Source organism: Drosophila virilis, chromosome 3 (assembly GCF_030788295.1).
Source record: "Drosophila virilis strain 15010-1051.87 chromosome 3, Dvir_AGI_RSII-ME, whole genome shotgun sequence".
Taxonomy (NCBI): domain Eukaryota; kingdom Metazoa; phylum Arthropoda; class Insecta; order Diptera; family Drosophilidae; genus Drosophila; species Drosophila virilis.
Window position 1 is genome coordinate 20,840,762 of NC_091545.1, and position 26,988 is coordinate 20,867,749.

At 42.6% G+C, this 26,988-nt stretch overlaps 2 protein-coding genes across 2 annotated transcripts in view; both read right to left on the minus strand.

Annotated features, from left to right (window-relative positions):
• The window catches only part of LOC6624448 (uncharacterized), a 169,918-nt gene that overhangs the window by 58,139 nt on the left and 84,791 nt on the right, over window positions 1–26,988 (minus strand). Inside the window, exon 4 of the mRNA XM_032434522.2 lies at window positions 2,157–2,250. The gene's annotated coding sequence lies outside the window, so the exon portion shown is untranslated. The remainder of the gene's footprint in view (window positions 1–2,156; window positions 2,251–26,988) is intronic.
• Window positions 22,088–26,632, minus strand: LOC6624687 (uncharacterized). The gene is made up of 3 exons (XM_002048060.4): window positions 26,248–26,632; window positions 25,153–26,188; window positions 22,088–25,084 (listed from the first exon to the last, which is right to left on the minus strand). Exons 1-3 carry the CDS (start codon window positions 26,321–26,323, stop codon window positions 22,900–22,902), a joined length of 3,297 nt encoding a protein of 1,098 aa, XP_002048096.2. The 5' UTR covers window positions 26,324–26,632; the 3' UTR covers window positions 22,088–22,899.

Below are 26,988 nucleotides of genomic sequence, written 5' to 3' on the forward strand. Positions count from 1 at the left end.
AACAATTTTATTTCGACAAATAAAGTTATTAGGCACAACGGGTTGCTGTATGATTAAATATGACGCTATTATTAAATGCTAAATTTATTTAGATTTCGATCGCAGTTGGCAAAAAAAAATATATGTATATATTTTAATATATATGTATCGATGCATAAATAAACAAACAATCGCGTACTCAGAATTCAAACATAGGTGTGAATTAGTCGTAATGACATCATTGAACTTTAGCTTGCCAACTTGGTGAGTCGATTCACAACACACGTGCATAAGTGTGCATATGTGTGTGTGTGTGCATTAACTGAAGCTTGGCTGTAACACACCTTATACAACAAGAAAAATTGTTAAAAGCAACAACAACTAGGAAAGATATAGAAGTGCCTGACTCTGAGATATTCTGCACTCAAATTTAAACTTGATATAACAAATTATGCATATTTCACGCAAGGTATATTAAGAGCTAATAAATAATCAACTCTTGAATACTCTTGAATATTCATTATTATTATGCTTAATTTATGAGAACAATAAATAGGCCAAAATATGTGAAAACCTTTAAATCATAATTACTGTTCCGATGCTCATTGAGATGGGCAAGATGTTACCCTACTCATCCAGTACAGGGTATCAAAAACAATAGCAACTAGCCAACAAAATATGTGCAACTATTATGGCAACGATCGCTTTCAATCAGGCTAGGTTTATTAAAATGTAAATGGGTTCAATGTATAATAGCTTAACTGTAGCCTAATGTTAAAACAAATTTCTGTGAATTTCTGTGACGTGCGATCTACATTGCAAATTGATAGATTTTTCGCTAATTGATTTAATGACTGATTTTCGCCTTTGAGTTTTATAGAAACAGGTGCTAAGTGAGAGAATGCATTGATTTGAAAATAACAACACAAAAAGTTCCAAATGATTCACTTTCAGAGTTTTTCTATAGAGTGAACCTTTGATATATTGGGGCTAATAGTTTGGGTTTTAAATTGTTACCGGGTGAGAACTAGTTCTTAATTGACTTTGAATTGAATAGAACAATAGAAAATCGATGCTACTGGTGATAAGAAATGCTATATATAAATAGATTAGTATATATATATAACTGACTTTGGAATCGTAGAAAATACAGCTGAAGCTGCAACCGACGCAACGCACATACACGATCCTTTTATAATGCAAATCTCTGCAGATATTATTAATATATTCAGACTATTATCTTACGATTTATGACAGCCCGAGGCTGTGCATTTATTAATGCCACAGACTGTTACAATTAAAAGATAAACGGCCACTTTGCATTGGAAACGCACCGCTAAATACGTGAATATGATAGAGAAAGAGAGAGAGAGATAGTGTTGGGAATACAATGAAACAAGTTGTAGAAAGAAGCTCGGAGAATCTTCCTGGTATACGTTTATATAAAAACCGGTTAAATGCATTTTGTGTAACAATGTGTCAACAAATAATATGAAAAGGTGTAGAAAACAAATGTAAGAAAATGTTGGCATTAGAGAAGGCTTGCCAGCTGCCTGACTGCCCTCCTGCCCTCCTGCCTTGGCTGTATACAGTTCCCCCCATTGGGAGCAGCCGAAACGAAAAGAAGAAGAAGAAGAAGAGGAAGAAGTCAGCCAGCTAAACATTTCAATTTTAATTAAGCATGATAAATGATTTCACTTGGACGCATAAATCTCTTTTACAGTCGCGATGAAACAATGAAGTTCCTTTGTTTAGGCCACGCTTCGAACGTAAATTTGTTCGTTTCGGTGCAGTTTTCAGTTGTTGCCTTTTTGGGATCTCTCTATATACAAAAAGATAAGGGCCTTTAGCTGTGAAGAAAATTGATTTGAAATTAATGCAAGAATTTGTTATAGAAAAAATAACAAGCTCGCCTTTGAATCGCTCGAGAAAAAGCTGTTACGAGTCAATAAGCCAGCGATTGACTTGATATCGTTTAAACAAATGGATTTCCAACCAAATGGTCTACGGAACGTGAATTTAATAAATATGCATGCGGCAAATGAACAAACCTGATCTATTGGCTGGCCGAAACAGATCTCAACAGGTCTCAATTGCAACAAAAACAAAAATTCCCAAATATACATATTTACAAAGTAGTTTTCGGTTTAGATAAGCAAAATGTTTATAGCACTCACCGATACGATAGATTGAGACCATTTTGTTATTGCCAGTTACGAAACCAACCATATCAAAGAAACATAAAGCAGCTAAACTTTTGGGACATTTGTGCTGGAATAGAGGAGACATAAACGTTCATGCATAAGCTTACATATAACATATTAAAATGAAAACGTTCAGGATAGACCAAAGTTTTGTCTGTTTACTTAAAATAGATTCACTTCAAGATCTTCTGAATTATAAGGTAGATAAGGTAAATTGAATTTTCAAGGAGCAAACATACCAGAGCTGTTGCCATGTCAACTGAAGAGCCGACTAGCTCAAGGTTTCTGGATAATGGCACTCGCTCAAGATACTTTTTAAATGACAGAAGTCGACGTTCTGGGCTCATGTTGAGTAGCCGTAAGCGCTAATAAATTGTAATACAAATACATTAAAACTAAAGACTAATTAAATGACTGTACTTAAGTGGCGAATGGACTTGGAGCAGGCGACTTAATCGCCAGTGAAGGAGCTGCAGCTTCAGGGGCCGACTTATGGCGAAATCTCTCTGTGTGTATGTGCTCCGCTTTTTGCCGCATTGAGTTGAGTTAAGTTCAGGCCTGGCCAAGAAGTGAGCGCGGCCTGGTAAGCCTTTTGTGGTCATTAATTCGCACTTAATATGCTTTTTATGGCCTGACCAGGTCCATTTGCAACGGTGCGAGGTTATGTGTGCAAAACAATTATTCCGCAATTAAACAGTTTGCACTTTGCAAACGTAGCCAGAGCCACATTGCCACAGACAAGCAGACAACAGGCCAACCCGCCAGCCAGCCAGCCAGCCAGCATACATATTAATGAAGTTGCCCCCCTTTCCACCCCACACACTCCCTTGGGAAAATGCGCTGAGTTCGCTGAACAAATCACTTAAGCGGCATCAGGCAACAGGCAACAGGCATGTTGCAACATCGTCACCCCGAGGCAAATGACCACCATGCAGCAGCCGGCGACAATGCGTCGACTATGCGTTTTTTCTCTAGTTTACGTTATCAAAAGGGAGTGTTAAATATGTTGCAAGCTCAGCGGCAGCCGTCTGTCCGTTGTCTGTTGCATGTGCATCCTTGCCCCCTTCATTCTAATTGCTTGCCACACATCTGGAGCTGGCTACGCCTGTATCTGGCCTGGTTTTGTTGGCCTTTAACGGCCGGTCATCATTGCTGGCCATCAGTTCAAGCTTTGCTTTACTGCTTCTTCATTTGCTTCTTCTTGTTTTTTATTTATTTTATTTTATTTTATTTTGTTTTTTATTTTTGTTGTTGGCAATTATTCACTTAAAGCATCAGGCATCAAGTGTCATGCTGAATTGCAAGCTCGCGAGCATCGAGCTGTCAGATGAGCAGGTTAACAGAGATTTTTGCCCTGCCTAGGCGACAGCTCCTATGCCTTGCACGTCGTTTCATTCAGAGTTTAAGTTAAGGAACTAAAATATATTTCATTAAGTAGCCAGAATATGATACAAGGCCACTTCTCGTGGCTCTCAATTAGATAAGTTAGAGTCAAATAGTTGAAGACATCGCTTCAGATCGATATCTGTCGTGTCTCCTGGGAAACTTTTCGATCCGTTGAAGACATCTTATCAAGGCCCTTCATCAATCAATATACCCTACTGATATGCGCTGCATTTGGCCAATGTCGTTGGTCCATTGAAGCTGAACGTTTGGGGGCAACATTTATGACAAAATTGAAAACAAGAAAAAAAAGGTCCATCAAGTGCCCTGACCTGGCCTTTAATTCCGACAATTGTTCTATTAATAAAGCAATTCCAAAACGATTAAGAGCAGCTACCACAACAAAGTGATTTTGTGCATTCTGTGCTGGACTCGTCGTTTCGCGCAGTGGCTGAGGTTGGTTGGTTGATGGTTTTGCTGGCAACTCATTTGGACATTTATAGCTCGCCAAGATGAGTGGTCACAAATGCGTGGCATATCCCCATCAGGCGACAGGGGCAGCTCACTCAATTCGCCGACTCCCTGATTCGCTGTGGTGAACTTTTACGAGGGGGTAGGTAAGCTTGCCGCCAAACAGTTATAAATCACTTGAAGCTGCTGCGGTGGCCAACAGTTGCACACGGTTCACATCTGCCACACACACACACACACACACACACACACACACACACACACACACACACACACACACACACACACACACACACACACACACACACACACACACACACACTCACACACAACCACATTCACATCCATGGGCGACGCTTTCCTTGCCTGACGTTGCGGCGCCATAAATTTAATTTGAAATTAATTTTTTTGCTGCTGCTGCTGCTGTTGCTGGGGCAGGCACCAGCCAGCCTGCTCTATGCCACAGTGTTGCACAAATGGCTGGGTCATCAAAATGCTAAGCTATGTAAATGATAAGCACAATGCACGAGCTGCCTCTATGCTTGCCCCTCCCCCTCCCCCGTGCCCAACGCCCGCCGCCGCTCACACAGTTTGCTAAGAGACTTGGCTTATTTTTGCACGCCAACTAAATATGGTAAGGCACGCATTTGTTGTAAAATGCAAAATTGAATATCGAGTGCAGGAGTTGGGCCCAAAGCAACAACAGCTACAACCGAAGCCCAGCTCGGAGTCAGAGTCAGATCCACAGTCAGAGTTGAGAGCCGAGAGCCAAGAGCAGCGGCTGCTTTTGGGCTTTTGGTAATTATGAGCAATGCACTCGATAAAAAATTGAAGTTTTCATTTCGCGAAAGTTGCTGCCACATTTGAATGCCCAAAATGTGGCAGGCAACAACACAAGCCGAACCGGACCGAAACATTTATTGTTCCGCCCGTTAAGGCAAAAAAAACAAACAGAAAAACAGAAAACAAAAGACGTAACTGCCTTCGCGTTGCCAGAGAGGAACCAAAGGCGACCGCAAGGGCATGCGAACTAAATTTCGTACAATTATGAGACCAAAAATGGACAAGTTGGGCAGAGAAGACGGCTGGTGCAGCAGGTGGGGGCGGGGGGAGAATGATGAAGCAACTGGGCAAACGGTAGCAGTAACCGCAACAAAACAATCGAGCTGCATGTGGGAGGTCCTGCAACAGTTGCAACTGTTGCAAATGCAACTGCAACCCCACATAATGACAACAACAATAACAACAACAACCGCAATATGAATGTGGAGAGACGACCACCAGGTGAGCAGCGTTTGGTTGCATGCAAATTTGGTTTTAGCCGCGTTGCCTGCTTGCAGAGCTGGCATTCGGGCAGGCGACAAACTTACGAATTGCTCATGTCAATGCACGCTACGGGTAGCGGGTGGGTTGCCCCCGTTGGGTGGTGCGGTACGGTTTGCCACAGGAAATGGGCGCCACGATCATAATCTCTATGGGAAGCTACTGCAGAAAGTAGCAGCTACTGCTGTTGTTCCTGTTGTTGTTGTTGTTGTTGTTGTTTTTCTATGCTGATTGGCATTAATAATGGATTATCACGATCATGTGGCTATGGGGTGTATGGAAATATTGAGCGAACAGCTACTACGAATTTTGCTTTCCTTAACAGTTGTTGTTGTTGTTGTTGTTGTTGTTTTTGTTGTGGTTGTTGTTGTTTTTGGTTTTTTTCATATCGTGCGATCATCAAATAATGTGAACGTGTGATCAACGCTTCGGCTGTTGGGCCTGGACTTGGTCTTGGACTTGGGCACAGTTCTCTCGTGTGTTACACTAACTTATTTATGCGAAATATTTTGAAATCGTGTTTGGAGTGCAGCGTGCGCTTGATCGGACAGAAGGCACAACTGGACGGAGGAGACCAACTTGGCCAAAACTCTCATACGTGGCTTACAGCGCGGCCTCGGTCAACAGCATCGTCATCGCCTTCGTCTTCATCTTCATCTTTTATACCAGGCAGCAGCGGCAGCGGCAGCAGCAGCAACAAAACAACGTGACCCTCTTTTTGCGCCTGTAGATCACGAATTATTCAGAATTTTTTCTGTTTTTTTTTTTCTGCTTTGTGTTTTTTTTTTTTGGTATATGCACTTTTGTGCTGGGCTTGTTGAATATGTGTCAAAGCTGGTAACGACGAGGAATAAGGCAACAAATTGTTTGAATTTAATAACCGATATGCTATTAAATTTAACAAATATAATTTTTAAAAGATGTCCTTAGCCAATAAGTTTTCTGGCTTTATTTTATTTAATAATAATATGCAGCTTTTTAGGCAAAAGCGATCCTTGTTAACATAGGGAGCTCTAGGCTCCTGTCGCAGTGCCATTCCCGATTTTTTTTAAGGACCTCCTTTACATTATTATTTGTATCATTAAACCAGATTAACTTAAGCAACATTTGTTTTAGTTGCAATCCGTAAATGAGTATAGGTATATATATAAAATATATGTCTAAAATATTGTTTTGTTCGATTTTTTTGATCCTTTGCAACTGAAAGAGCATTAAAAATTCGATTCTTCTCTGCATTATTTGCACTTCTTGTTTTTTTTTTGGGCGAACGCGATTTTGATATTTGTAGCTGTAGCTTTGTGCGCTTCTGCTGTGCTTTTGCATTTTAAGCGTTGCTCACAAAATGCTTTTGGCTTGTTATGAGTCATGTGAAAGCGCCAAAAGAAGATTTCGAGTCGGAGTCAAAGGCAAAGCCAGAGTCAAAGAAGAGTCGAAGGCAAAGATTTGGCTAGCGAGCGAGATTCTCTGCCTGATTGTGAAAATTATGTTTGCTCTGAGCGCGGCGGACACACGAGGACAACAACGGCAACATAAACGGCAGGTTCATGTGGCGGTGAAAGGCTGCCATCATCATCAGCAGCAGCAGCGGCAGCAGGAGCGGAGGCAGCATTCGCATTGAGGTCCAGGGTCCGAGGCCTAATCATCATTACCATTGTTATTAACATGATTATCTGCATTATGCGGCAGGCCCCAAGAGCAAGTTGAAAGTTCAGAGACGGCGTTTAAGCATGATTATGAATTGGGTCAACGTGCGGTCGCCTCTTTCGGTTTACCATCTTCCAGTCGTTGTTGTTGCTGCCTGTTCAATTATGCCAAACGTTGCTGCATGCGTTTGGGCCCAAATGGTTTTTGGCATTGGAATGGGCCAAAACGAAGACCTGCCAGCCAAATCAAATGAAAATGAGACGTATCGAAAAAATTTAAGTCGAAGTCCGCTAGGATTGACAGGTGACAGGCTGCAGCTAGCCTAAGCTTGGCCGACAGCAGCGACAACCTTTTAGCTCTCTCTTTCGCTCTCTCTTACTCGTTCTCTCTCTCACTCTGCCTCTTTCAGTCCGCACTCACACGCCCGCTGTATAAGGCGCTGTGGCAGATGAATCTCAGTGGAAACGTGTCTCGCTATTGATGCGGCTTATTATATGCAAATTTGAACCACGCAAAACAACAATCCGAAGCGAATGTCCCTGGCTAGGAACAGACCGAATCCGAGTGCTGCCCATAAAGAACAGCCATGTCAGCCAGGCGGTATACATTCACATATTTTGTTGCTCAAATACCCTGTGCCATGTGGGAAGTACAAGTATGATGGCGGATAGAAAATGCATAGAATGTATATTTCTTAATCAAAATTTAGCCAGAGAGTGCTGATGAAACTGAATAAAATACCGAAGGCCATAAGGAAACAAATTAATATCTGGAAAATATAAATTAATTAACGGCCATTTTATAATCCTAAGCTTGGGCTCTTAGTGAAAGGTTTACGGAAACGGTGCAGAAAGGAATGCAAATCTAGAATCCGCTCAAGATAGCTAATATCATTCGGTAAAGGCGTTTTCTTTAAAGTTCTTCTCTTAAATCTTATAAAATGGTTGCACTTAAAGAGTATTTCAGTGTCTATAGCTTTCTCGGTTCTGTGTGTGTCCGTTTTCTAGCCTGCGTAAATTCACAAAATATTGACACCGTGTCGCGGGCAACGTGACAGTGATCGAAATGTGTCTTGGCTACGAGTAAAGCAAGAACAGCAACAACAACAGCGACAACCAAGACAGGGACAGGGACAAAAGTCGTTCTCAATTCGAAGCTTTTTTTTTTGTTCTTCTCAATTGCGGGCGGTTTGTTTGTGACGTTTGCCTAACAAGAAGAAAATTGCTGCAATTCTTTACAAGTTTGAGCGGCAGCAGGCCGTCGCATCGTCAACTTGGCTCGTTCCCATGGATCGTCAGGCTGCTCCTTGGGACTGCTCTTGTTAGCCCGTTGCCGTTTTGGCTACTTCTATGCGTTCGCCATGCGTTTGTCATGCCAAAAGTGTAGTAAATTGTGTGGCACTTAAGTCAACACATGCGACGGCATCTGTGCATGTGGCCTGGCTAAAAGCAGATCCCTCTGCCTTCTATTCCTCTAGCCAATTTGCATGTAGAACTATCCCGAAGGGGGCTGGAGCTATGCGACTGTTTGTATTGTGCAGGAGATTTCTGCGCTCTATTTTGACTTTGATAGATGTCGTCGAGTTACTTTTGTTCTGCGTGTGTGTGTGCGAGTGTGTGTGTGTGTGTGTATATGGCTGATGCGAACGAGATGTGAACGATCTGATTATTATGCTCATTGCGATCGTTCACCCGGAATTAGGTTTATGCGTTGTTAACATATTAATGGAAATTATGGTAGTAATAATAGTCTCTTTAAATTTAAGCTACCAGGATTGCCTATGGTTTAAAGGACAACTTATGCAGATTAAAGCCTTATTTTAGAATAAGTCTACTACTCGATCTGCTTCTTGCCATTGCAATTATTCAGCCAGATATAAACATGCCCATCGCGGCCAAGTCCTCTTACCGAGTCTGACCTCTGGCTTGTGGCTTGGTAGGACTCATTATGCCTCCAAAATGAATGCAAAGCGGCGGCATTAATGTGACATCGTTCACCGGGCAATTAGGTGTGCTGCGTGCCACTTCTTTGGCTGACCAGACGCTGCCTTCAACTGCAACTTTTCCTTATGCCTATCAGCTGGTTTGTAGGTTGCTTATCATGCCGCCACACTCTCACTATTCAGGAGTGTGTATATATGTGTGTGTATGTGTGTGTTGTGTGTCGTTGCACAAAATTTGCAATTATAATTTTGCGCCTCAGAGTCGCTGAGAGGTTCGGGAGACTCTGTGGCGGTGTTTTTACTTTGCGGCTTTGGCTCTTTCAGACGCTGCCGCAGCGATTAAATCTCTTACTTTGAGCTGGTCCACGTTCTGGGGTCCAGCCCGCTGCCAGCCCACAGAGCGTAGTTCAACAATTGAATTTTTTAAGCTTAAGCCGCGGCATGTAGCATCCAGTCCAGCCCCCCATTTGGGTCTAGTCCTTTGCATGTCTCGGAACAGAAACGACTCCCTCTAAGCGCAGTTGCCGCCGCCACAAGCGCAGCTAATTGGATTTCTCTCCTGGGAGAGCTTCGCCTGGCTCTAGCTCTGACTCTGGCTTGGCTACGACTACGACTACGTAAACCATATCGATAATGTCTTGATCAGACAGCAGTTGCAGTCGCAGTCAAACTCTCCACTCGGATCGTTTGCCCGTCTGTGGCCAAATTGTAATAGTAAAGCACACGGCAAGAAATTGTGGCACATCGCATATAAGCACCGACAGACTGTGTGTGTAACACTTTCGGCTCTAACATTTCTCTCAGTGCACGGCGATGTACTTGCATGTGTTTTCTGCCAGATGAATGATTTCTCTGGCGAACGCGTGTAAAGCAGCAATTAATTTGTACTACGTAACATACAACAGAGAGCGCGGCACACGGTACTTGGGAACTAGCGATGGCATCGTGATTGAATATTGCGTGCCTCGTGCGTGCTCTTAATTGACGAAATTGCAGTGCTATAGATAATCCTTAAATCAATACAAGCTCAAGCTTTACATACGAAACACATGAATGCTGACTGTTTTCAAACTCACGTTAGGTAAAGTAAAACACATTGAGCTTTTCAGAAAAAAACACACTAACACATACACACTTACTAATACGCAGAAATGCTTAAGTAAATATAGTTATAACCCATGCTCATCTCTATAGCGAACTTTCCTGGTGGTGCGTGCCTGATATACAGCAAAAGGTTACAAAGCAATTATAAGGCATTGCAATGGGGGGATTCTCCACTGCGCCCCAGTGTGTTATAATTCTCTTAGCATATATGAGCAGATGGGGCTCAGATCTCGGACAGCATCTCTCATGTAACCGCGACACGACGACCTCTTTGAATATTGTGGCTAACCCAGACGGGCAGGCGCAGGCGCGCTGGCACCGGCCAAGTTTGGGTCTCAGACCTCCGACTGGAGTACGTTGTTCAGCGCACTTTTTGCTGTTTTTGCTGTTATTGTGGTTTTTTGTTTTTGTAATCCACGCTATAATCATGCACTGAGCAAATTCGCATAGCCGCCCATTATTCCACCCACTTTTTTTTGTGGTTTTTTGGCTCGAGTGCAAAGCGAAGCATTCAGTTGTTGTTGTTGCTTTTATTGCAGCAAAATACACTTAATTTTGGCCTTTTTGCCGCAATTCATGAATTTCACATGGCCGCTGCGTTGCCCGTCCTTGTCCCTGCCACAGCCTGCACCTTCAAGCTCCCAATTGCAATGTGCATCAATCGATCGGCGGCTCAGCGTCTCAGCGCCGCAAGATGATCTACATTAAGAGAGAGATTTTTGCAGCAGCCTCATACAGCATCCAGCCAGGCGCTTACCGATTCGCATTCAACTCCAAGCTCCAAGTCCGACCTTTTGCTGTAACCGCCGTCTCGGTGGGCGTGTTCTGTTTTTTTCTGAACCGAACTGAACGCTTTGCGCGCTGCTGCTCTGTGCGCCAGGCCTTGGTACAGTTTTAAGTAATTGCATTATGTTTAAGTTTAGTTTTTTTTCTGTGTTTTTCAGTGCTCGAAATCGATGTTTACCTTGAAGTTCGAGTGGGAGGTTTTCGATTTTAAGACACTTCAGTGGGCTAAGCCAATAATATTAAAATTCTTCAAGATATTTGGTGAGCGAGATGAAGGATATTATATATATTTAAACATATTTTTTAATTATTTACAAGATATGCATTCAATTCCCAAAACCTTCCATATTTTTGTGTCTTTATTTATTTCAAAATAAAGGCACCTTCTCCCAACCATTCGTCGCAATAGGAGCAATTTAATCCGATCATTTATGCTATTTAATGCACAAGAACTTAACACAAGATATGTCCCGGCGAGTGGCATAATCAAATTGCAGCATTAAACAGCTCAGAATTTTGTTTTTATTCCCAGACCCCCCACAAATCGTTCAGACTAATTAAAACGCATATTACGAATGCTATTAACATGACAGCGAACACAGCGCCATGGAACAGGCTATAAAACTGCGGACAAAACCTAATGATCAGAATCGGAGAACAGAACCGAGCCAGAATCAGAGAACAGTAACGATTCAAATCAATGTGCATATTTCGAAATCATTTTGAATGTGGCCGGACTTGGAATTGGAGAGGTCGAGACTTGAGGCTACTGCAAAATTGCTTGGCCAGATATTTAATCCAATTAACCGAGAGCCGGGTAGCAGAGCAGAGAGAGCGAGAGCGAGAAAGAGAGAGAGAACACAAGAATACGAAGCTGAAAATTATCGAAATCAGTTAACCCACACAGAGCTCTTGGCGAGATATTGTCACTAATGAGTTATGAGGCACAGACGACATAAGAGCGAACCCAGCGGCAACCAACATGGAACTGGCAGCCTGCAACCTGCGACTGGCAACAACGTGCAACAGCTGCAGTCGCATCCAGCAACTGACTGACTGTTGAACATTTTAAACCATAACATTTTATTAACATAATAAAATCAAAATTATCAACAAAGTCGTCAATGTCGACGACGAAGTCGAGACGAAACTGAAACTGAAAAAGGTAAGCTTTAGTCAACAGACAACGACTAGAGGATACCCTGTACTGAGCTTGGAACTTGCCACTGGTCAGCTGTGCGCTTCAGAAAATTGAAATTGAAGAACTCTCACGTTTTCATGAATCTTAATATGAAATTTATCTGCAGCGGGTATTCATTAATTGATAGACTTTACAGACTGATGTGATTCCTTTTGGATTCTGACTCATTCAGCCTGCATTAAGCCACCTTTTCATTTCGGCTGAATTCTTGTTTACAGGGTAGAGAAAAATGAAAATGAGACAACTTTGGAGGTAACGAGCTGCAGCTAGCGGCTCACTGATTGGCATCTCGTAGCTGGTGTATCTGTAACTGTGCAGCTGTGAAGCGCTGAGAGAGGAGCTCAAAGAATAATAGCTGAAAATTTGTATTGGATTTGGAATTAAATTTCGTAGCGCCAGGGCGAGTGCATAATATAATATATAGTAAACGGCTGCATTTATGCCTAAAGAGAAAAGTTAACTGGCCCACACACTCATTGTCAGCCCAGCGCCGTTCAGACAATATCTTTTGATAGTTTAGAGTGTGGTGGTCCGCCCAGACAGCTACGTGGTAGTCTGGGTATCCACATAATGTGCGCCTCATGCGGCGCTGTGGCCGGTCTCTAGACAAGAATTATGATTTACAATAATGAAGCGTTATGTTGTCAGCCGATAGGCATCTCTCAGACGCTGAGCTTGCCACTATCGTAAACCTGATGAGTTGTTATAGATTTTTAAACAGAGTTCAATAATCGTAGCTCGCCGAAGTAAATTTCGTATGAAATTAACGCCCAATGAGTTGTTTGTTTGTTTTTTTTTTTTTTCTCTCCCAGTCGTCGCATTGCTCATAAATTTTATTATGAACTTCAACTCGTTGCTGAATCCGCTGAACGTGAATATTCGAATTTACTCTCCCGTTGAGCGCACACACAGATCGATGCGATGCGATGCGATGCTCATAAACAACATGCAGAAATTACTTGTTTAAAATTTGTCACACCATTAGTAAAAAAAAAAAAATCGGCGGCGAAAGGACCTCGCTGTGGTCAGAGATCCCCTACCAGTTCCACTTACAGTTCCAGTGCCAGTGCCAGTGCCAGAGCCATTGCCTTGTTTGCTCTTGATTTTATCAACCGCAAAACATCTACTCAAGTGTCAGTGTCACTCGCACAGCGGGCGGGCGGCGACGGCCGACGCAGATGAGGACCCTGGACCATCCCAGGCGTTGAAAAATGAAGAACAGACAGACCAGACACTCCAGACAGTTCACGAAATAGGGTGCCAAAGATTAAATACCCTTGCACAATCCAATATAAAGCTAGTTACAGCTACAGAGGCTAAAATAATCCGAAGCAAAATATCAGTTATTGTTATGTGGGTATCGAGATTTTTTGTAAGTACTCTCATATAATAATTCGATTTTCCATTCAGATTTGTATTCAGATTGCTTGAATTATATCAAGTTAAACTTCAATAAAAAAAATTAAATTTAAAAACTTCTTCAAAACAAAACTTCGAAATGACATGATTGCAAGGATTTATCAAATAGACTAGGATTATCAGACTATAAATTTTAATAATCCTCACAAAGTGCATCATTAAACTAAAATACCCACAGTGGCAAGGGTATATAAATGCCAAAACGCTTGCTTTCCGCGCTCTGTGGCTGAGCCAGCGTCGAACTTTATCCACATAATGAAAACACCCTCAACTTAAGTGCATAATTTATAACGAAACGAGCCAGCGAGACAATGAAAAGGTTGAAATACCAACCAGAACGAGCCTTGGAATTGGATTTGGACTTGAGCTGGAGCTGAAGCTGAAGCTGGAGTTGGACTTGGAATTGATCTTGGACCAGGGGCCAGTTTGTGTGTTAATAAATTTCTTAATAAAACATGCAAATTCAAATGCATTTATCTAGATCAGCCAAAAGCGACAAAATTTTACGCTCATACCATTTATCAGTGCGATTCGCATAATTTTTTGTGGCACACGTCTCATCTGTGGGTAGGGCCCAGCTCAACTCAGATCCTGGACTGGCCAAAAACCAGTTGAACTCAATAAATATTTTGACTCTTGACAAATGCGCTGAACAATGCCAACAATGCCAGCAATTCTTCCAGCATCCCAGCCTGACAGCCAACCTTATGAATATCAAAGGGCAAGGACAGCTAACACAGTTAACCAGGGGCGTCACCTAACCGCAAAATCCCATAAATATATCACAAACTATTACAAAAGGTACAAATTCTAAGGGAAGTTTTCGCAATTGTGCCAATTGATTCGAGTTCGTGTCAAAATTGTGCTAAGTAGGAGGGCACAACCAGGGGCAATTTGTGTCCAAAATTATAATGCTGAAAACATGAGAAATTGCTGGACTGCCCATTTTTACGGCTTAAGGGGCGATTGGAGTTTAGGAATATAACCAGGGCAAAAATATTTTGAGTTGTGTTTAGCTATGTATTTGGGTTAGGAGAAGCGATTCCTGATATTAACGACATTCCCATTCAAAAGTGTGTTTAAATCATCCTAAAGTCATCTTAATCTTCATAAAATAGTATAAACATGTGGATTCTGTAATATTCTACAACAATTGACTTATCCTTTTAATATTATACTTATAAAAAAATATATTTGTGATGGTGAAGATTTAACCATGAACATCTAATAGCATTTACAAAAATTCCATTCCAAATCAAATATTATAGATTTGAATTACTTTACAAAGCATCTGACAAATATGCGCAGTACGCTTTAAATAAATGGAACTAAATAAATGATTTGAGTGCCGACTCAACCAGTTCTCTTCACGGAGCATTGGAAATTATCTATAAGCAATTATTAGTTCACACAAGCATAAAACGTTTATAGCATTTCCGCATAAACTTAACACCCGTAAAATATTATAAATTTGACAAACAAAACTGAGATCGAATGCATTTGCATATTTCATATGACAAACGCGGCGGTGGGTCTCGGTCTGGATCAATGGATCCCAATGCGTCTATTTGAAGAGAGAGACACACACATACGCACACACGTTTAGCGTGAACTGAAAAGCGTGTTAATTTTCACTGTGCATTTATTGTGGCCATATATTGAAAGCGAGGGGCAGGCACAGTGGCAGGGGGGAGGTTAGCAAGCAAATCGAACGTCTTATGTTAATGGGCGGTTCAGATGGACGCCCCAAAGTTTCACCGTTGAAAACGTTGCGCTGTAAAGCTGTTAATTAAAACGAAAAAATGTACCAAAAAACAACAAAAAAAGAAAAAAAAAAAAAACAATGAAAAAAGAAGAGGACCACACAAATGAATTGGATTCCCACCAAGCCAGTTTGTTGCCTATTTAAGTCTTTTGTCTTATGGATGCACTTGTCGCTTTCTGCCCCCAACTCAACCCGACTTGGCCGAATATTTGAATATTTTTGCTAGCTGTACTCGTTTCGCTGATTGATTCTCTAAACAGCTGCCACTCCTGCAGTCCCCGGACATAAAAAGAAAACAAGCTGAAACAGATGTGTGCGTGTGACCGAAGACGCAATACCCTTACATTCAAACAGATGTTTAAGCTTTGAATATGCGTATTATAATTGGAAAAAATCTTTCAAATATATAGATAGAAGGTAAAATGAAAGGTATATGTGCGATACTCGTAACTCCCGTTGGAAAGGGTATACACAAAGTTGTAAATAGAGGTAACAAAAACACGAAATGCGAACAAGTTGTAGCAGGTTTCGCATCATTTGTGGAGTTATCAATCACACATAGAAATTTGAACGTTAGATGAAGCGCGAGTTTGACTCTGACTACGCCTGGGCCGAATGTTAGTCATTAATTATGCGACGACGACGACAACGACTGATCCAACAGTTTCAGCTGGAACCAAGGCATCAAGCACAGACTCATCATCGTCAATATTGACAGCCAGGCGAACCGCACGAACATGTTCTTTAAACTTTAGCCTTGAAATGGCAGCAGCATCACAGTTTGCACATTTAGTATGATTATTTTTGAAATAAAAAAAATTTCTATTTATTTTTTTAAGATTATTTTATTTTTTTGTTTGTTGATGCAGCAGGGTTTAGAGAAGCAGGTCTTACCGGGTCTTAGTCTCTTCGACGGTTTATTCACATAATTGTTGCGAGTATTTTTCTTTTTTTTTTTTGTTTTTCTGTTTTTTGTTGGGGTCTTGTTTATATTTAATTGCTAAAAACTATAATTCTGTCAAGTTTATTATGAAAATAATTATAATGCACGTTTTGTTTGTTCTTGTTGTTGTTGTTGTTGTCGTTGTTAGCGGTGCCATTGTACGGCAAGTTTATCTAAGTGCGCATATCTTAAGATTTTGCGTCTAAACAATGGTCGTGGCTTGGCTGATTTAGCGTTATAATTACCCTCAGACGACTGTGCACAACAAAAAACACCAAATCACACTCACACACAAGCACACACATAGATAGACATATAAATTCTATGTAAAGTTTTGTAAAGAACTTGTCCATTGGGTCATTGGGTTAGTGTTAAGTCATTTTCATTGAAATTAACAAAAACACACACACAACGGTTCTGCTGCCAGAAAGTGAGTTCAAGTTGACATACTTAAGCGCTTAGTAGGCAATGGGAATGAGTCAGGAATTTGATTGAGCGATTGGACAACGGCCAAACAGGGCAAACAGAAAACGGAGTAGCGGACACTTTTCTGTTAAGTAGTGTGCGCATTTGCTTAGCTGACAAATTGTCAACTGATAAAATTCGATTTGATTTCATGAGCAGCAGAATATCGCAATTCTTAAAGGCAAACAAATTTTGGAACATATCTTAAAAAAATATATAAAATAATAGTCTACTTTCCTATCAATTTGATATTTTAGTTTATTATATTTCATACTTAAGCTCCTTAGCAAAACATCTCAATAACCGACAAAATTAAGAGGGCCCACTTCCTTTCGTTGACTGTTGTACTTTTCCATATTTAGACTGCACTAAGCCCCATATCCAAACAATTAACGCCTTTTAACGCTTGATCAGCAAACGCTCTGATCAGTGGACCACAGGCAGAGATTGGATGCTCGTGTATACCACACCTTGTGTGTTAGGTAGTTTTGCTTATAATTACAGCGAAACCGACAGATGCCATAAATCTCAAATCCCATGAAACGCTACAAATTAACATTATTAAAATTTGGTTTCGACACATAAAACAAAAGACCAAAAAAGGCAAATAATAATATTTTGATGTTATTTGGACTAAACTAGCGACCACAGTACCGAGCCCATGTGCTAAGTGAGGAAGTAAACGTTAACAAACTCGCCTCTCTCTTTAACTCTTCAAGGAAACATGATGGGAATCAACAAAGGCAAATTTTGAATGGGACAGGGAAACTCGCCTAAGGTTCAAGCTTGCAGTGTATAGAAAAACTTACACAACTTGAAGAAAACCAACAGCTGAGCCGTAAAACGTGTCATTTGAAAAAGCAGAAGAAGCAAAAAAAAGGTGAAGCATTTGGGAACAGTTGATTTTTATCGAGCCATAAAATCTACACTCTTTTGATGCTGTTGCCTGCCTTTACTCAACAGCAATTTACGATTGATAATAAATCATTGCAGATATCTGTACCAAGTTGTGCCCGAAACAGAAACAGAAAAAAAAAACTAAATAAAAAGATATGAAATCCTGATGCACTAATTCATTTTTTATTAACGCCCCGGGGCAAATGTGGAAAAACACGACAACAACAACAACAAAATCCTCGCAAAGAAGAAGTAGAAGTATATAAGTATTTATAATCAATAACAAGGTTCGACTGCGTGCACAGTTGGAAATCAGGACACCAATAAAAACTGAAGAGCGTTTTAGGCTGGGAAACGAAATCTCATCTAAATAAAAATATATATATATCTACTTTTTTTGATGTTTATATGACGGCGATAGTCTGTGAGTCCGAGAGTCACATTTACGAGTTTCGATTTTGTAGGAGAGGCCGTTGTTACACAAAAGAAAACAATATGATGGGTCCTTACAGAGAGCGCATTGTCTCTATAGAATGTATACACAAATAGAGTCAGAGTTAGGAGGCCGAAATCTAGTTGGTCGGATGATAAATTGCTGGCCAGACGCCAGCTAAGGTTTCCAGCAATTGTTATGAACTGTTTATGCCTTGGCCTGGGGCAGCTGTGGGCAAACGAAACGCCCGCCAATTAATGGAGGGGGGACTCTTCTAATTTCTTGTAGGTACAGTTGCTACCGAACCTATCAGAACTCAATCAAAGTCTTTTCACACCTCCGGCAACTTATCGCACACATCGATCAAGGGGAGGGGAAAGTGCGCAACTTAACGGACCCGAGTCCCGCATCATGCATTGCAGCTACCATAACAATCGTATTAATCGCGCGATAGTAAATTAATGCAAACCATTGTAAGGTTCGACACGATTCCTGTTAGTAACGCTGATTAGGATCGGGCCACGGCCTCACGCACCACGCAAGGATACATTAATGTGTCAACATGTGCGATAAGTCTGAATTCAGAAAACAGAGTGGAGAACACACAGTAGTTGTCGCTGGTAGCCCACAAAAACAAATATAATTCTGATGTCTAGTTCCTGGTAGTGAGATATTGTGTACAAAAGATCTGATAGGGATCACACACACACACTGTCACACAGCACACACACATGATTCGTGCGAATGTCACAGCGACCACAACAATGTGCGCATAATGAGTAGAGGGCAAGCCAAAGCAGAGGAACCGTAGCCAGGAGCCAGCAGGATTGCAGCGTTGAGATATCACATGCTACCAATATATTTGAGAACTCCCTGAGCGCAGTTCTCAAAGCCATAAACTACATTTCGTTTTTTTTTTTTTTTGCTGTAGATTTTGAAAACAATTTTAATGCCTCTTTTTGGCATGCTACATAAATCTTTTGGCAGGACATGGACGCTTGAGGAAAATTTCATATCACTTTTTATTGCGATATGCAAATGGTTTGTTTGGCTTGATTTCCATTGTCTAGTCCTATGCTGACCTTCAACCCTTCGCTTAGAGCACACAGCCAGTATGCGGTTGACCGCATTTTCAACGGTTTCCGCTCGCTCTTCCAGAAAGGGTTGACATCAAGTTTTTCTTTTTTTGCTTTTTCTTTTTAAGCGCTAACAACTTGATTAGAAAAACTTGCCGTACATTATTCTTGATTAAGTCACATTAATTATGATAATGATGACGACTGTCTCGAATCGCAGCATTCAAAGGCACACCCAGGCCCTGGGTTTGTAAAGAGGGGCAATTGAAACGGGAACAGGATATTGTTTGACTTCAAGGTCCAGACAATGCAGCGACGTGTGCGCGAATAAAAAATGAGCAAAGCAAAAAAGATCATAAAAAATTAAACTGAAGAATAGAGCAACAGAGAAGCCGAACAGACAGAAATACATATATGTATGTGTGATAAATGTCAATTTCCTGCTCAGCATCCGACACGCCTGAACTCGACCGAACTGGCTGCCGCCTGGCTGATGACTTCATCTGTAGGATATCTAGATTATATACGGAAGTTATCTAATAACGGCTGACACTTTTAATCCTTTTATGAAATTAATCAAGTGTGCCCATGAAAGAACCAATGTCCAAAATGTGCAGCTGTTTGTGCTGCAAATGCAATTCACGCTCTGCTCAGCTGAAATTTTGAAATACTTTTCAAATTGTTAGCAAAAAGAGATTGAGAACTTCATAATAGAGAGTGGCGGCTGTACATGTCTAGACAGCATACAAATGTACTTTACATTAAAACATAAATTTTTTTCTAGAGGGACTGAAATTTTGAGAGCTTGTAATTTCGGGAATGAATTTAGACTAAATGTTTATATAATCATTTGAATTGCATCGTATAAATATATTATATCAGGCTGCCTGTACTTAGTATTCTATTAACATGTCTAAGGTTTTAGATATTAGATATTAGGCAAGGACTTAAGAGACGTAGAATATTCAATTATTTCTTGCTTCTGTAGACTTATGGAATTCAAATGTTGACTATATGAAACCGGAGAAGTATATTTAGAATCCTTTACCAAGCAAATTATTATTTGCACAGTAATAGGTAGTCTGTATCTCTTACTATTTGAAAAGCTTTCGGAGGTCAATAGCCAACTGAGCATGTTACAAATTGATTGATTAAATGCCATATAAAGATTATAAAATGAAGAAAACTCATAAAATGCAATTTCAATTATTCAACTCACATGATAAGCGAGAGGCATTCATAAATTAACCATAAGACAGACTAAAGACAAAACAAAACAAAAAATCAAACAAAGTTAAAAAAAAATTTATGGACATTCATTGATCAGTGCATGAAATTTTATGCTTTATGTTGTGTCGTATGTGATTTCCGCTCGGGAACTGCGCTAGGTGGGCTAGACCCATCAAAAATGAAAAGAAAAAAAAAAAAAAGAGAAAGAAAACTAACTGAAAATCAAACTAGAAATGCAGTCTGCATATTAAAAACAAAAGAAACGAAGTAGGAAACAGTTTTCCAGCCAGAGTTCGCAGAGTTTTAAGAGTTTTCGGTTGCTGCTCAGCAGCTGGTAGCCAAGCGCAGTGGGCACTCGTCTAGAAAATGACAAATGAGCAGAAGCTGGATCACGAGAATCTCAGCTGAAATGTCAGTAGGCAGAAAGTTGTCAAAACAAATGGTTAAAGGCAAAACGGATCATCATCATCTTTGGCTAAACAATTCGAAAACAGTTGCAAAATGTGCAACTACTTGAACTAACCATTCGGTTTTTGTCTACCCATCCTTGAGCAGTTGCGATCATTAATCATGAATCATGCAAAAAAAAAAAGAAAAGAAAAACGCACTTAACGCTTTGCCAAACAAGAGAAACGAGATGAAATCGACTTAAATTAGGCAACTTCTTGGGTTACAGTTTGATCGATTTCGCCGACTCGAGATCCTAATGCCCACCACTTCAGAGTTTGTGTTTATTCGGTTCTATTGATTATGTCACCGCAATGTCATTAATTATGCCTTTGTTTAGGCCTGGCTGTCACTTTTGTGGTTCAGCAGCCCAAAAACTAGACAATCTCTCGAGTGCAACAACATTCGAACGGGTTAAGAGCTAACCGACCAGAGAGAGAGAGAAAAAAAAACCATCTAGGTAGATAGAACCGACGCCTAATGCTTATGAATTTCTAATGTTGCGTCATTAATCAAGCAGTCAAAGGTGTTTTGATTTTGGCATACGTTGAAGGCTACCTAACTAGCAGCCCAAAACAAACAATTGACACACACTCACACACACACACACACACAAACGTATACACACATGACATTGGACATTGTTGCAAATACATTGGCGCGAGGCCTCTGGCTCGCGAATCAGTGGCAACTTCTACAACTTGCAACATGCAATCGCGAAAATTTGTGCCTGCGAAACTAGAACACGAATGAGAACTTTTTATATATATATTTTTTTTGTGTGTGAGGCCCCATTATCTTGGGCGCTTTGTTTGGCCAAGAAGAATAGAAGGAGAACCCCAAAACGAACCTAAGGTCAATCTTAATAGGTTCGAGGCACTGAGCCATTGAACTTGTTGGGTAGCACACACCTTGACTCCGTTTCGGCAGCTAGAGAGCTTGCATTAGCACATGCTATTAATTCTTCAGCGCTTGTGCATTGTTATAAGAGACTCAAGACAGTCCCGCCGACGGACGGACGGAGAGTTCGACAATCCAATAGACAGACAGTTGTTAACAAGACACCCGAACTGGAGGGCCCTGCGGCTCGAATGTTAAGAGTCCGGCACACAGTCGATTGTGCTCAGCTTAAAGATACTCTGTTTTGACAAGGATCGTTATGACATGGCATTAGTTTGATATATGCGTTCCTTAAAAATATCATATGCTCTGTGATGTTTATGATAATAACCTAGCATTTATAAAACTACGATGCTTCCTACGAAAGTACATATTTATTAATATTCGCTTAGGGTCAAGGATACCTCTTTCTGTGCTAAACTTGCTCCCCTTAAGTATATTGTATTTACAGGGTATCTGGAGAAAAAAAAAAGATCTCATAGTTACACAACGCACAAAATGCGTTAATTAACAGAAATATGCAGCGCCCACTTGGCAACTCTGGCTCGAGTAACGCCCCACAGCAGCATTCAATTTGGTTATAGCAGGGAGCAGGCGTTGGGGTATACTCCTATATGAATACTATAGACTATGCCCTCGGCTTATTATTTATGATTTTTCGCATAAATTTACGCGAACGCTCGTAAAACTGCGTGAAATACGACATTTTGAGTTCTGTGAAAGTGTAACACGAACAGCTCAAGACTGGCATTGGGATTGGTATTGAAACTGTGGACTGGGACTGGGACTGGGACTAAGGCATGAACCTGGACCTGCACAAGGCTGCTGGCCGATCGATGAGTGTGTGAGAGAGAACTAACTTGGCATGAACAATAAGCCAACATCTTGGTGATTTGTAGCTTTCAGCGTTAACTTCGCAACAATGTTGCTAATAGATGTTGCTAAGCTGCCGCCACGAACGCAACACTAATCAACAAAAGCTCGAAAGTTCCTTTGTTATAGTTTTAGCTGCCGAAAGCTTTCACCTTCAGTTGTATGAAGCAGACGAAGCTTATAATGCGCTCCAGCTATATCCTTTTCAAATGGAAAAGAAACTCGTAGGATTATTATTAATCCTTTTTAAAAGCTTCACATTCATAAAGCTGGCAATATAAAATTGCATTGTCTTTTCCAATCTATTCAAATATTTTCCAAACATTCTACTGTGTTCCATTATTTTGGGTTCGTGCACTTGGTACAAATATGTTGGTGTTGGGAATAGTAGTTTCAATAGTTTTAATATTGATTTCAATCGTCAGCCAAGTCACCGACTGTAAGTGTGGCCGGCGGTGCTGTAGCTGTTGCTGCGGTCACACTGAAAGGGAGACCGTGCTGCGTGGCCGAGGCCCAGCTGCGTCTGGGTAAAATTCGACCGAAATTAAAGTATTTTTGCCTCAACTTATCCTTAATTTCATCCTCATTCATTATGGCGCTCGCCTCCCGAAAGTTCAGGAAAATGCGACCCTTTTCATCGGTTTTGATCGGCAAAATCTCCGTGCAAACATTGCGTGCCTTGAGCAGAAAGCCTTCCTCTTCGTGCTGCATGGCTTCACCATCGCCTTGGCTCAACTGATCCTCGGGCACTACGACAACGGTGTCCAGACGCGAGTCCATTGATTGGGAGCGCGGCGGCGGCTTTGCTATGGCTACGTGATTCTTCTTCTTGCGCAGACAAAAGGGATCTCGGTCGCTGGCCTTGACGTACTGCACCATGGGCCTGTTGACGCCCCATTTGGGGCGATCATCCATTTTGTTGGCGTCCTTGTCCTTGCCGTGAGTCCTTCTGGTCTTGTCCTTGTCCTTCTCTTTGCTCTTCGCCTTGAATGTGGTTGTTGTCGTTGTTGTGGTTGTTGTCGTCGTCTCGTGATCCTTTTCCGCTGCGGATTCCTTGGCCGGTTGTGTTTGCGTCTTCGATGTCTGCGTTGTGGTTGTGGTGGACACCTCACGCTTCAAAAGCACCTTGTAAAAGTTGTCATGGAAGAGGCACAGATCACAGTTTAGCGGCAGTTCCGTCTGTGTCTCCACGTCGGCCTGCAGCGATCCCTCAGTGCGTTGTCTGCCAGCCGATTCGCCAGCTGATAGGGGCGTCTTAACGGGGATGAGCGCCAGCTTGTCCTGCTCGACTGGCGCGTGCGCAATGTCCACCTCCAGTGAATCTGGCGAGAAGCAACCGCTTGCCGTTTCCAGCGCCGTGCGACCGGAACGCGATGTAAGCAACAGCTCCACATCTTCCTCCTCCTTCTCCGCCTGATAGCCATCCTCCGTGCAAATGGACGTATCCGTGCGCTGTGTCATTGTTGCTTTGGAGTAGCTCTGCTCCATGCTGGCGGGTGGCTTCATCTGCGGCTGCTGCATGAAGTATGTGGCGATCTGCAGGTTTCCTATGGCATTTTGTAGTCCAAATATATCGCTGGTTACAGGCAGTGGAATTAATGTAGCCGGTTGCATGAGCAGCGCCAAGTTCTCCTTATCCTCGCTGACGAATGTAGCCTGCGGCTTGGACTTTCCATTGGTTGTCGGTGCGGGTTCAGTGGTTGCCTCTGTAGCTGGCTGCTTGATGGGTTTGGTGATGGTGCGCCGTAGATTGATGGGCGTGCCGATGAGCACCGTCTCCTCCGTGACCAAAACTGGTGGCGCTGCTGAAGCTGCTGCTGCTGGCGGCGCTTCACGTGGCGTATGACTGCTGTTGTCTGCAACAGCTGTAGTCTCTACACGCTGCTCCAACCCCGCCTCCTCCTCCTCCACGGAGAGCACCTTTAACAACTCCGGCTTCTCGGGCTGATCCTGGCTTTGCCTGTGCTCCTTCGAGGGCATACGATTCTTGCGTTTCTTTTGTTTTTCCATTTTGGCCGCCATTTCCGCCTGGGCGATGGCATCCAGCATAGCCTGCTGCTTCTTTTTCTGCGCCTCTTCGCGCTCCTGCAGCTGGCGACGCTCGAACTCCAAGCGCTCCTGTTCCAATTGTTTTTGCCTCCGCATGCGCTCCTCCTCCAACTGTTCTTCCTGTCGATGACGTTCCAGCTCCCATTTCCGTATGAGCTCCCGTTCATGCAGCTGCTTTTTGATCGCATTGTGATACTCGGCCGCCTTGCGCCGCTTGTCCATGCGTTCGGCCAACGTGTGCGCATCGAGTGGAGCATTCTGACCACGCAAATAGGTGGACGAGGATTGCACGGATTGCACATCGTCCTCGCTATCCTTGAGATCGTGAACGCCGCGATTCAGCCAACCCGGTTCTGGTACCGCCAGCTGCTGCTGCACATTGTAGTTGGCCCAGCGGGCGCGTTCCCGATCCCGCTCGTGCTGTTCGTGCACGTAATAATCGCCCTGCTCGGAGGTGTTGCTGATGTGCACCTGATATGTATTCGATGTGGATACATCGCGACTGAGGCTCATGTTCGAGGAACTAGAAGGGGCAACAACATAACAACAACTGCCCGAGTGAAGAGAACCCGTTAGCTGTTACTTGGACTTAATTCAAGTTCAGATTGAATTACTCACCCGTCTGCCAAGTAGCCATCGGCTGCTTGTGGCTCATAGCTAGGTCGCTGCGCTGGCACCCGTCGTCCCTTAATGGCATACGGCTTGGATGCTTGTGGGACGACTGTGGGCGTGAGCGTGGGCGTGGGTATAGGCATGGGCAGGGGCATGGGCATGGGTATAGGTGCACCCTGTATCGATCGCCTCAAACGCCTCACGTTCCCAACTGCAGCGCTAACGACGCTCCCCTCGACCTGGCTGGCGCTGCCCATGCCACTAATGCTCCCATTTTGGCTGGCGGCGTCGTTATACCAAATATCGGGCGTGTGTGTATTCTTGGGCGTATCGCTCAGATAGCCGGAAGTGTCCTCTTCCTGGCAACCGGCTGGCGCTTGACTCCCATTTGGATTGTTTAATCGATGTGGCATGTTGCCGTTGCTGGGATCAGTGTTTGTTCCCTTCACGTTGCCATTGACTTGGCCAAGTTGTTTGGCCCCCTTTTGCTGCTGGTGCTGCTGTTCCTGTTGTCTCCTTACATACTCCCGCTGCTTGATGGTGGGTAAACTAGGACTCCTTAGCCGTTGCGGCTGCTGTTGTGGATGTTGCATGCGTCCCTTAGCCGTTTTCAGCGATGTGGGCACCAGCTCCGGGTAGCGCCCGGTCGGCGCTTGCAGCTGCTGCAATTGCCGCTCGGACATGCCAGGCGCATAGCTGCCACGACGATTGCGCTTGTACAGCATTTCATCATCCTCGAATTCGGCATCGGCATCCACATCCAGATCGTCGATATAACGCTCCACCTGATTCATATAATCCTGACTGTGCTGCCGTTGCATTTGTCGATAGTTAGGGGCGACGGGTGGACGCACAATCAGCTGCTGCATGGGTTGTCCGGGCGCTTGGCGGGCATGACTGGAGGTTTGATTCGATGAGCTCTGACTGAGATCAAGATTCGAGTAGTAGGTGCGTATTGAGGTACGTTCGATTTTGTGGTGCGACGTGGATGAAGTATGCTGGTGATGATGATGATACATCTCATCCATGCGCGCAATTTCCTCTGGGAAGAAGAAGAAGGCTAACTGTTTTGCAAAAACATTTCGAGCTTTCTGGACCCACCTCGCTCCTTAGCCCATTGTTGTTTCTTTAGGTCCAACAACCTATGCGTTTGTCTAGCTTCCGGCCCCGTAATCATGTCTATCCACTTAGTTCATTGCACCTGACAACTGAGGTCAGCTACTTACCCAATCAAACACACTCACACACACAAGCACACACACAGCACACTTGAGCTGGACACCACAACGGGGCAAGGCTAGGGCAAGTACTGAATGTGAGAAACTCAACAAAATTCCATCAAACTCGCGACACTGAAGCAAAATTCGATTTGTTTTGCATTGGAATGTCCTGCCAGAGTTGCCCTGGCAACTAGCACGTGTAAACAAACAAGAAACGAGAATTGTGTTTGGTTTGCCGACGTTCAAATATGCTTTTACATTTTCTGTCTGTGCATATGTAATATTTAATTTACTAATAATTATTTGCTGTTTTCTTTACGACAAACCAAACTTTAAGCCCAACCAGTTGCCCAATCAAAATAAATGCTTGCAGCCTTGTGTATATTAAATAATCTGATTTCAATCAGTATCAAATTTCCGATTTCAAGCAATTCAGAACTCCCTTAATAGAGCATTAAACGTCCCCCAATGACTGTAAAAGCCAAGGCATGACGGGGCAAAAGTCCTTGCACTCCGCTCGCAGTGGGTTAATGCAGTCAGGAGGGTTTCGCGTGCGAAACGCCTGTTGTCTGTCTGTTGTTTTCACAGTTTTCGGGTAGTTCGTATACCAAATATATATACC

Bases quoted from the DNA above. Each gene is read 5' to 3' on its own strand.
- LOC6624687 (XM_002048060.4), bottom strand. From the start codon at position 26,323: ATGATTACGGGGCCGGAAGCTAGACAAACGCATAGGTTGTTGGACCTA. The intron at 26,189-26,247 runs GTGGGTCCAGAA...TCTTCTTCCCAG, and splicing joins ACAATGGGCTAAGGAGCGAG to AGGAAATTGCGCGCATGGAT. The intron at 25,085-25,152 runs GTGAGTAATTCA...TCACTCGGGCAG, and splicing joins GATGGCTACTTGGCAGACGG to TTGTTGTTATGTTGTTGCCC.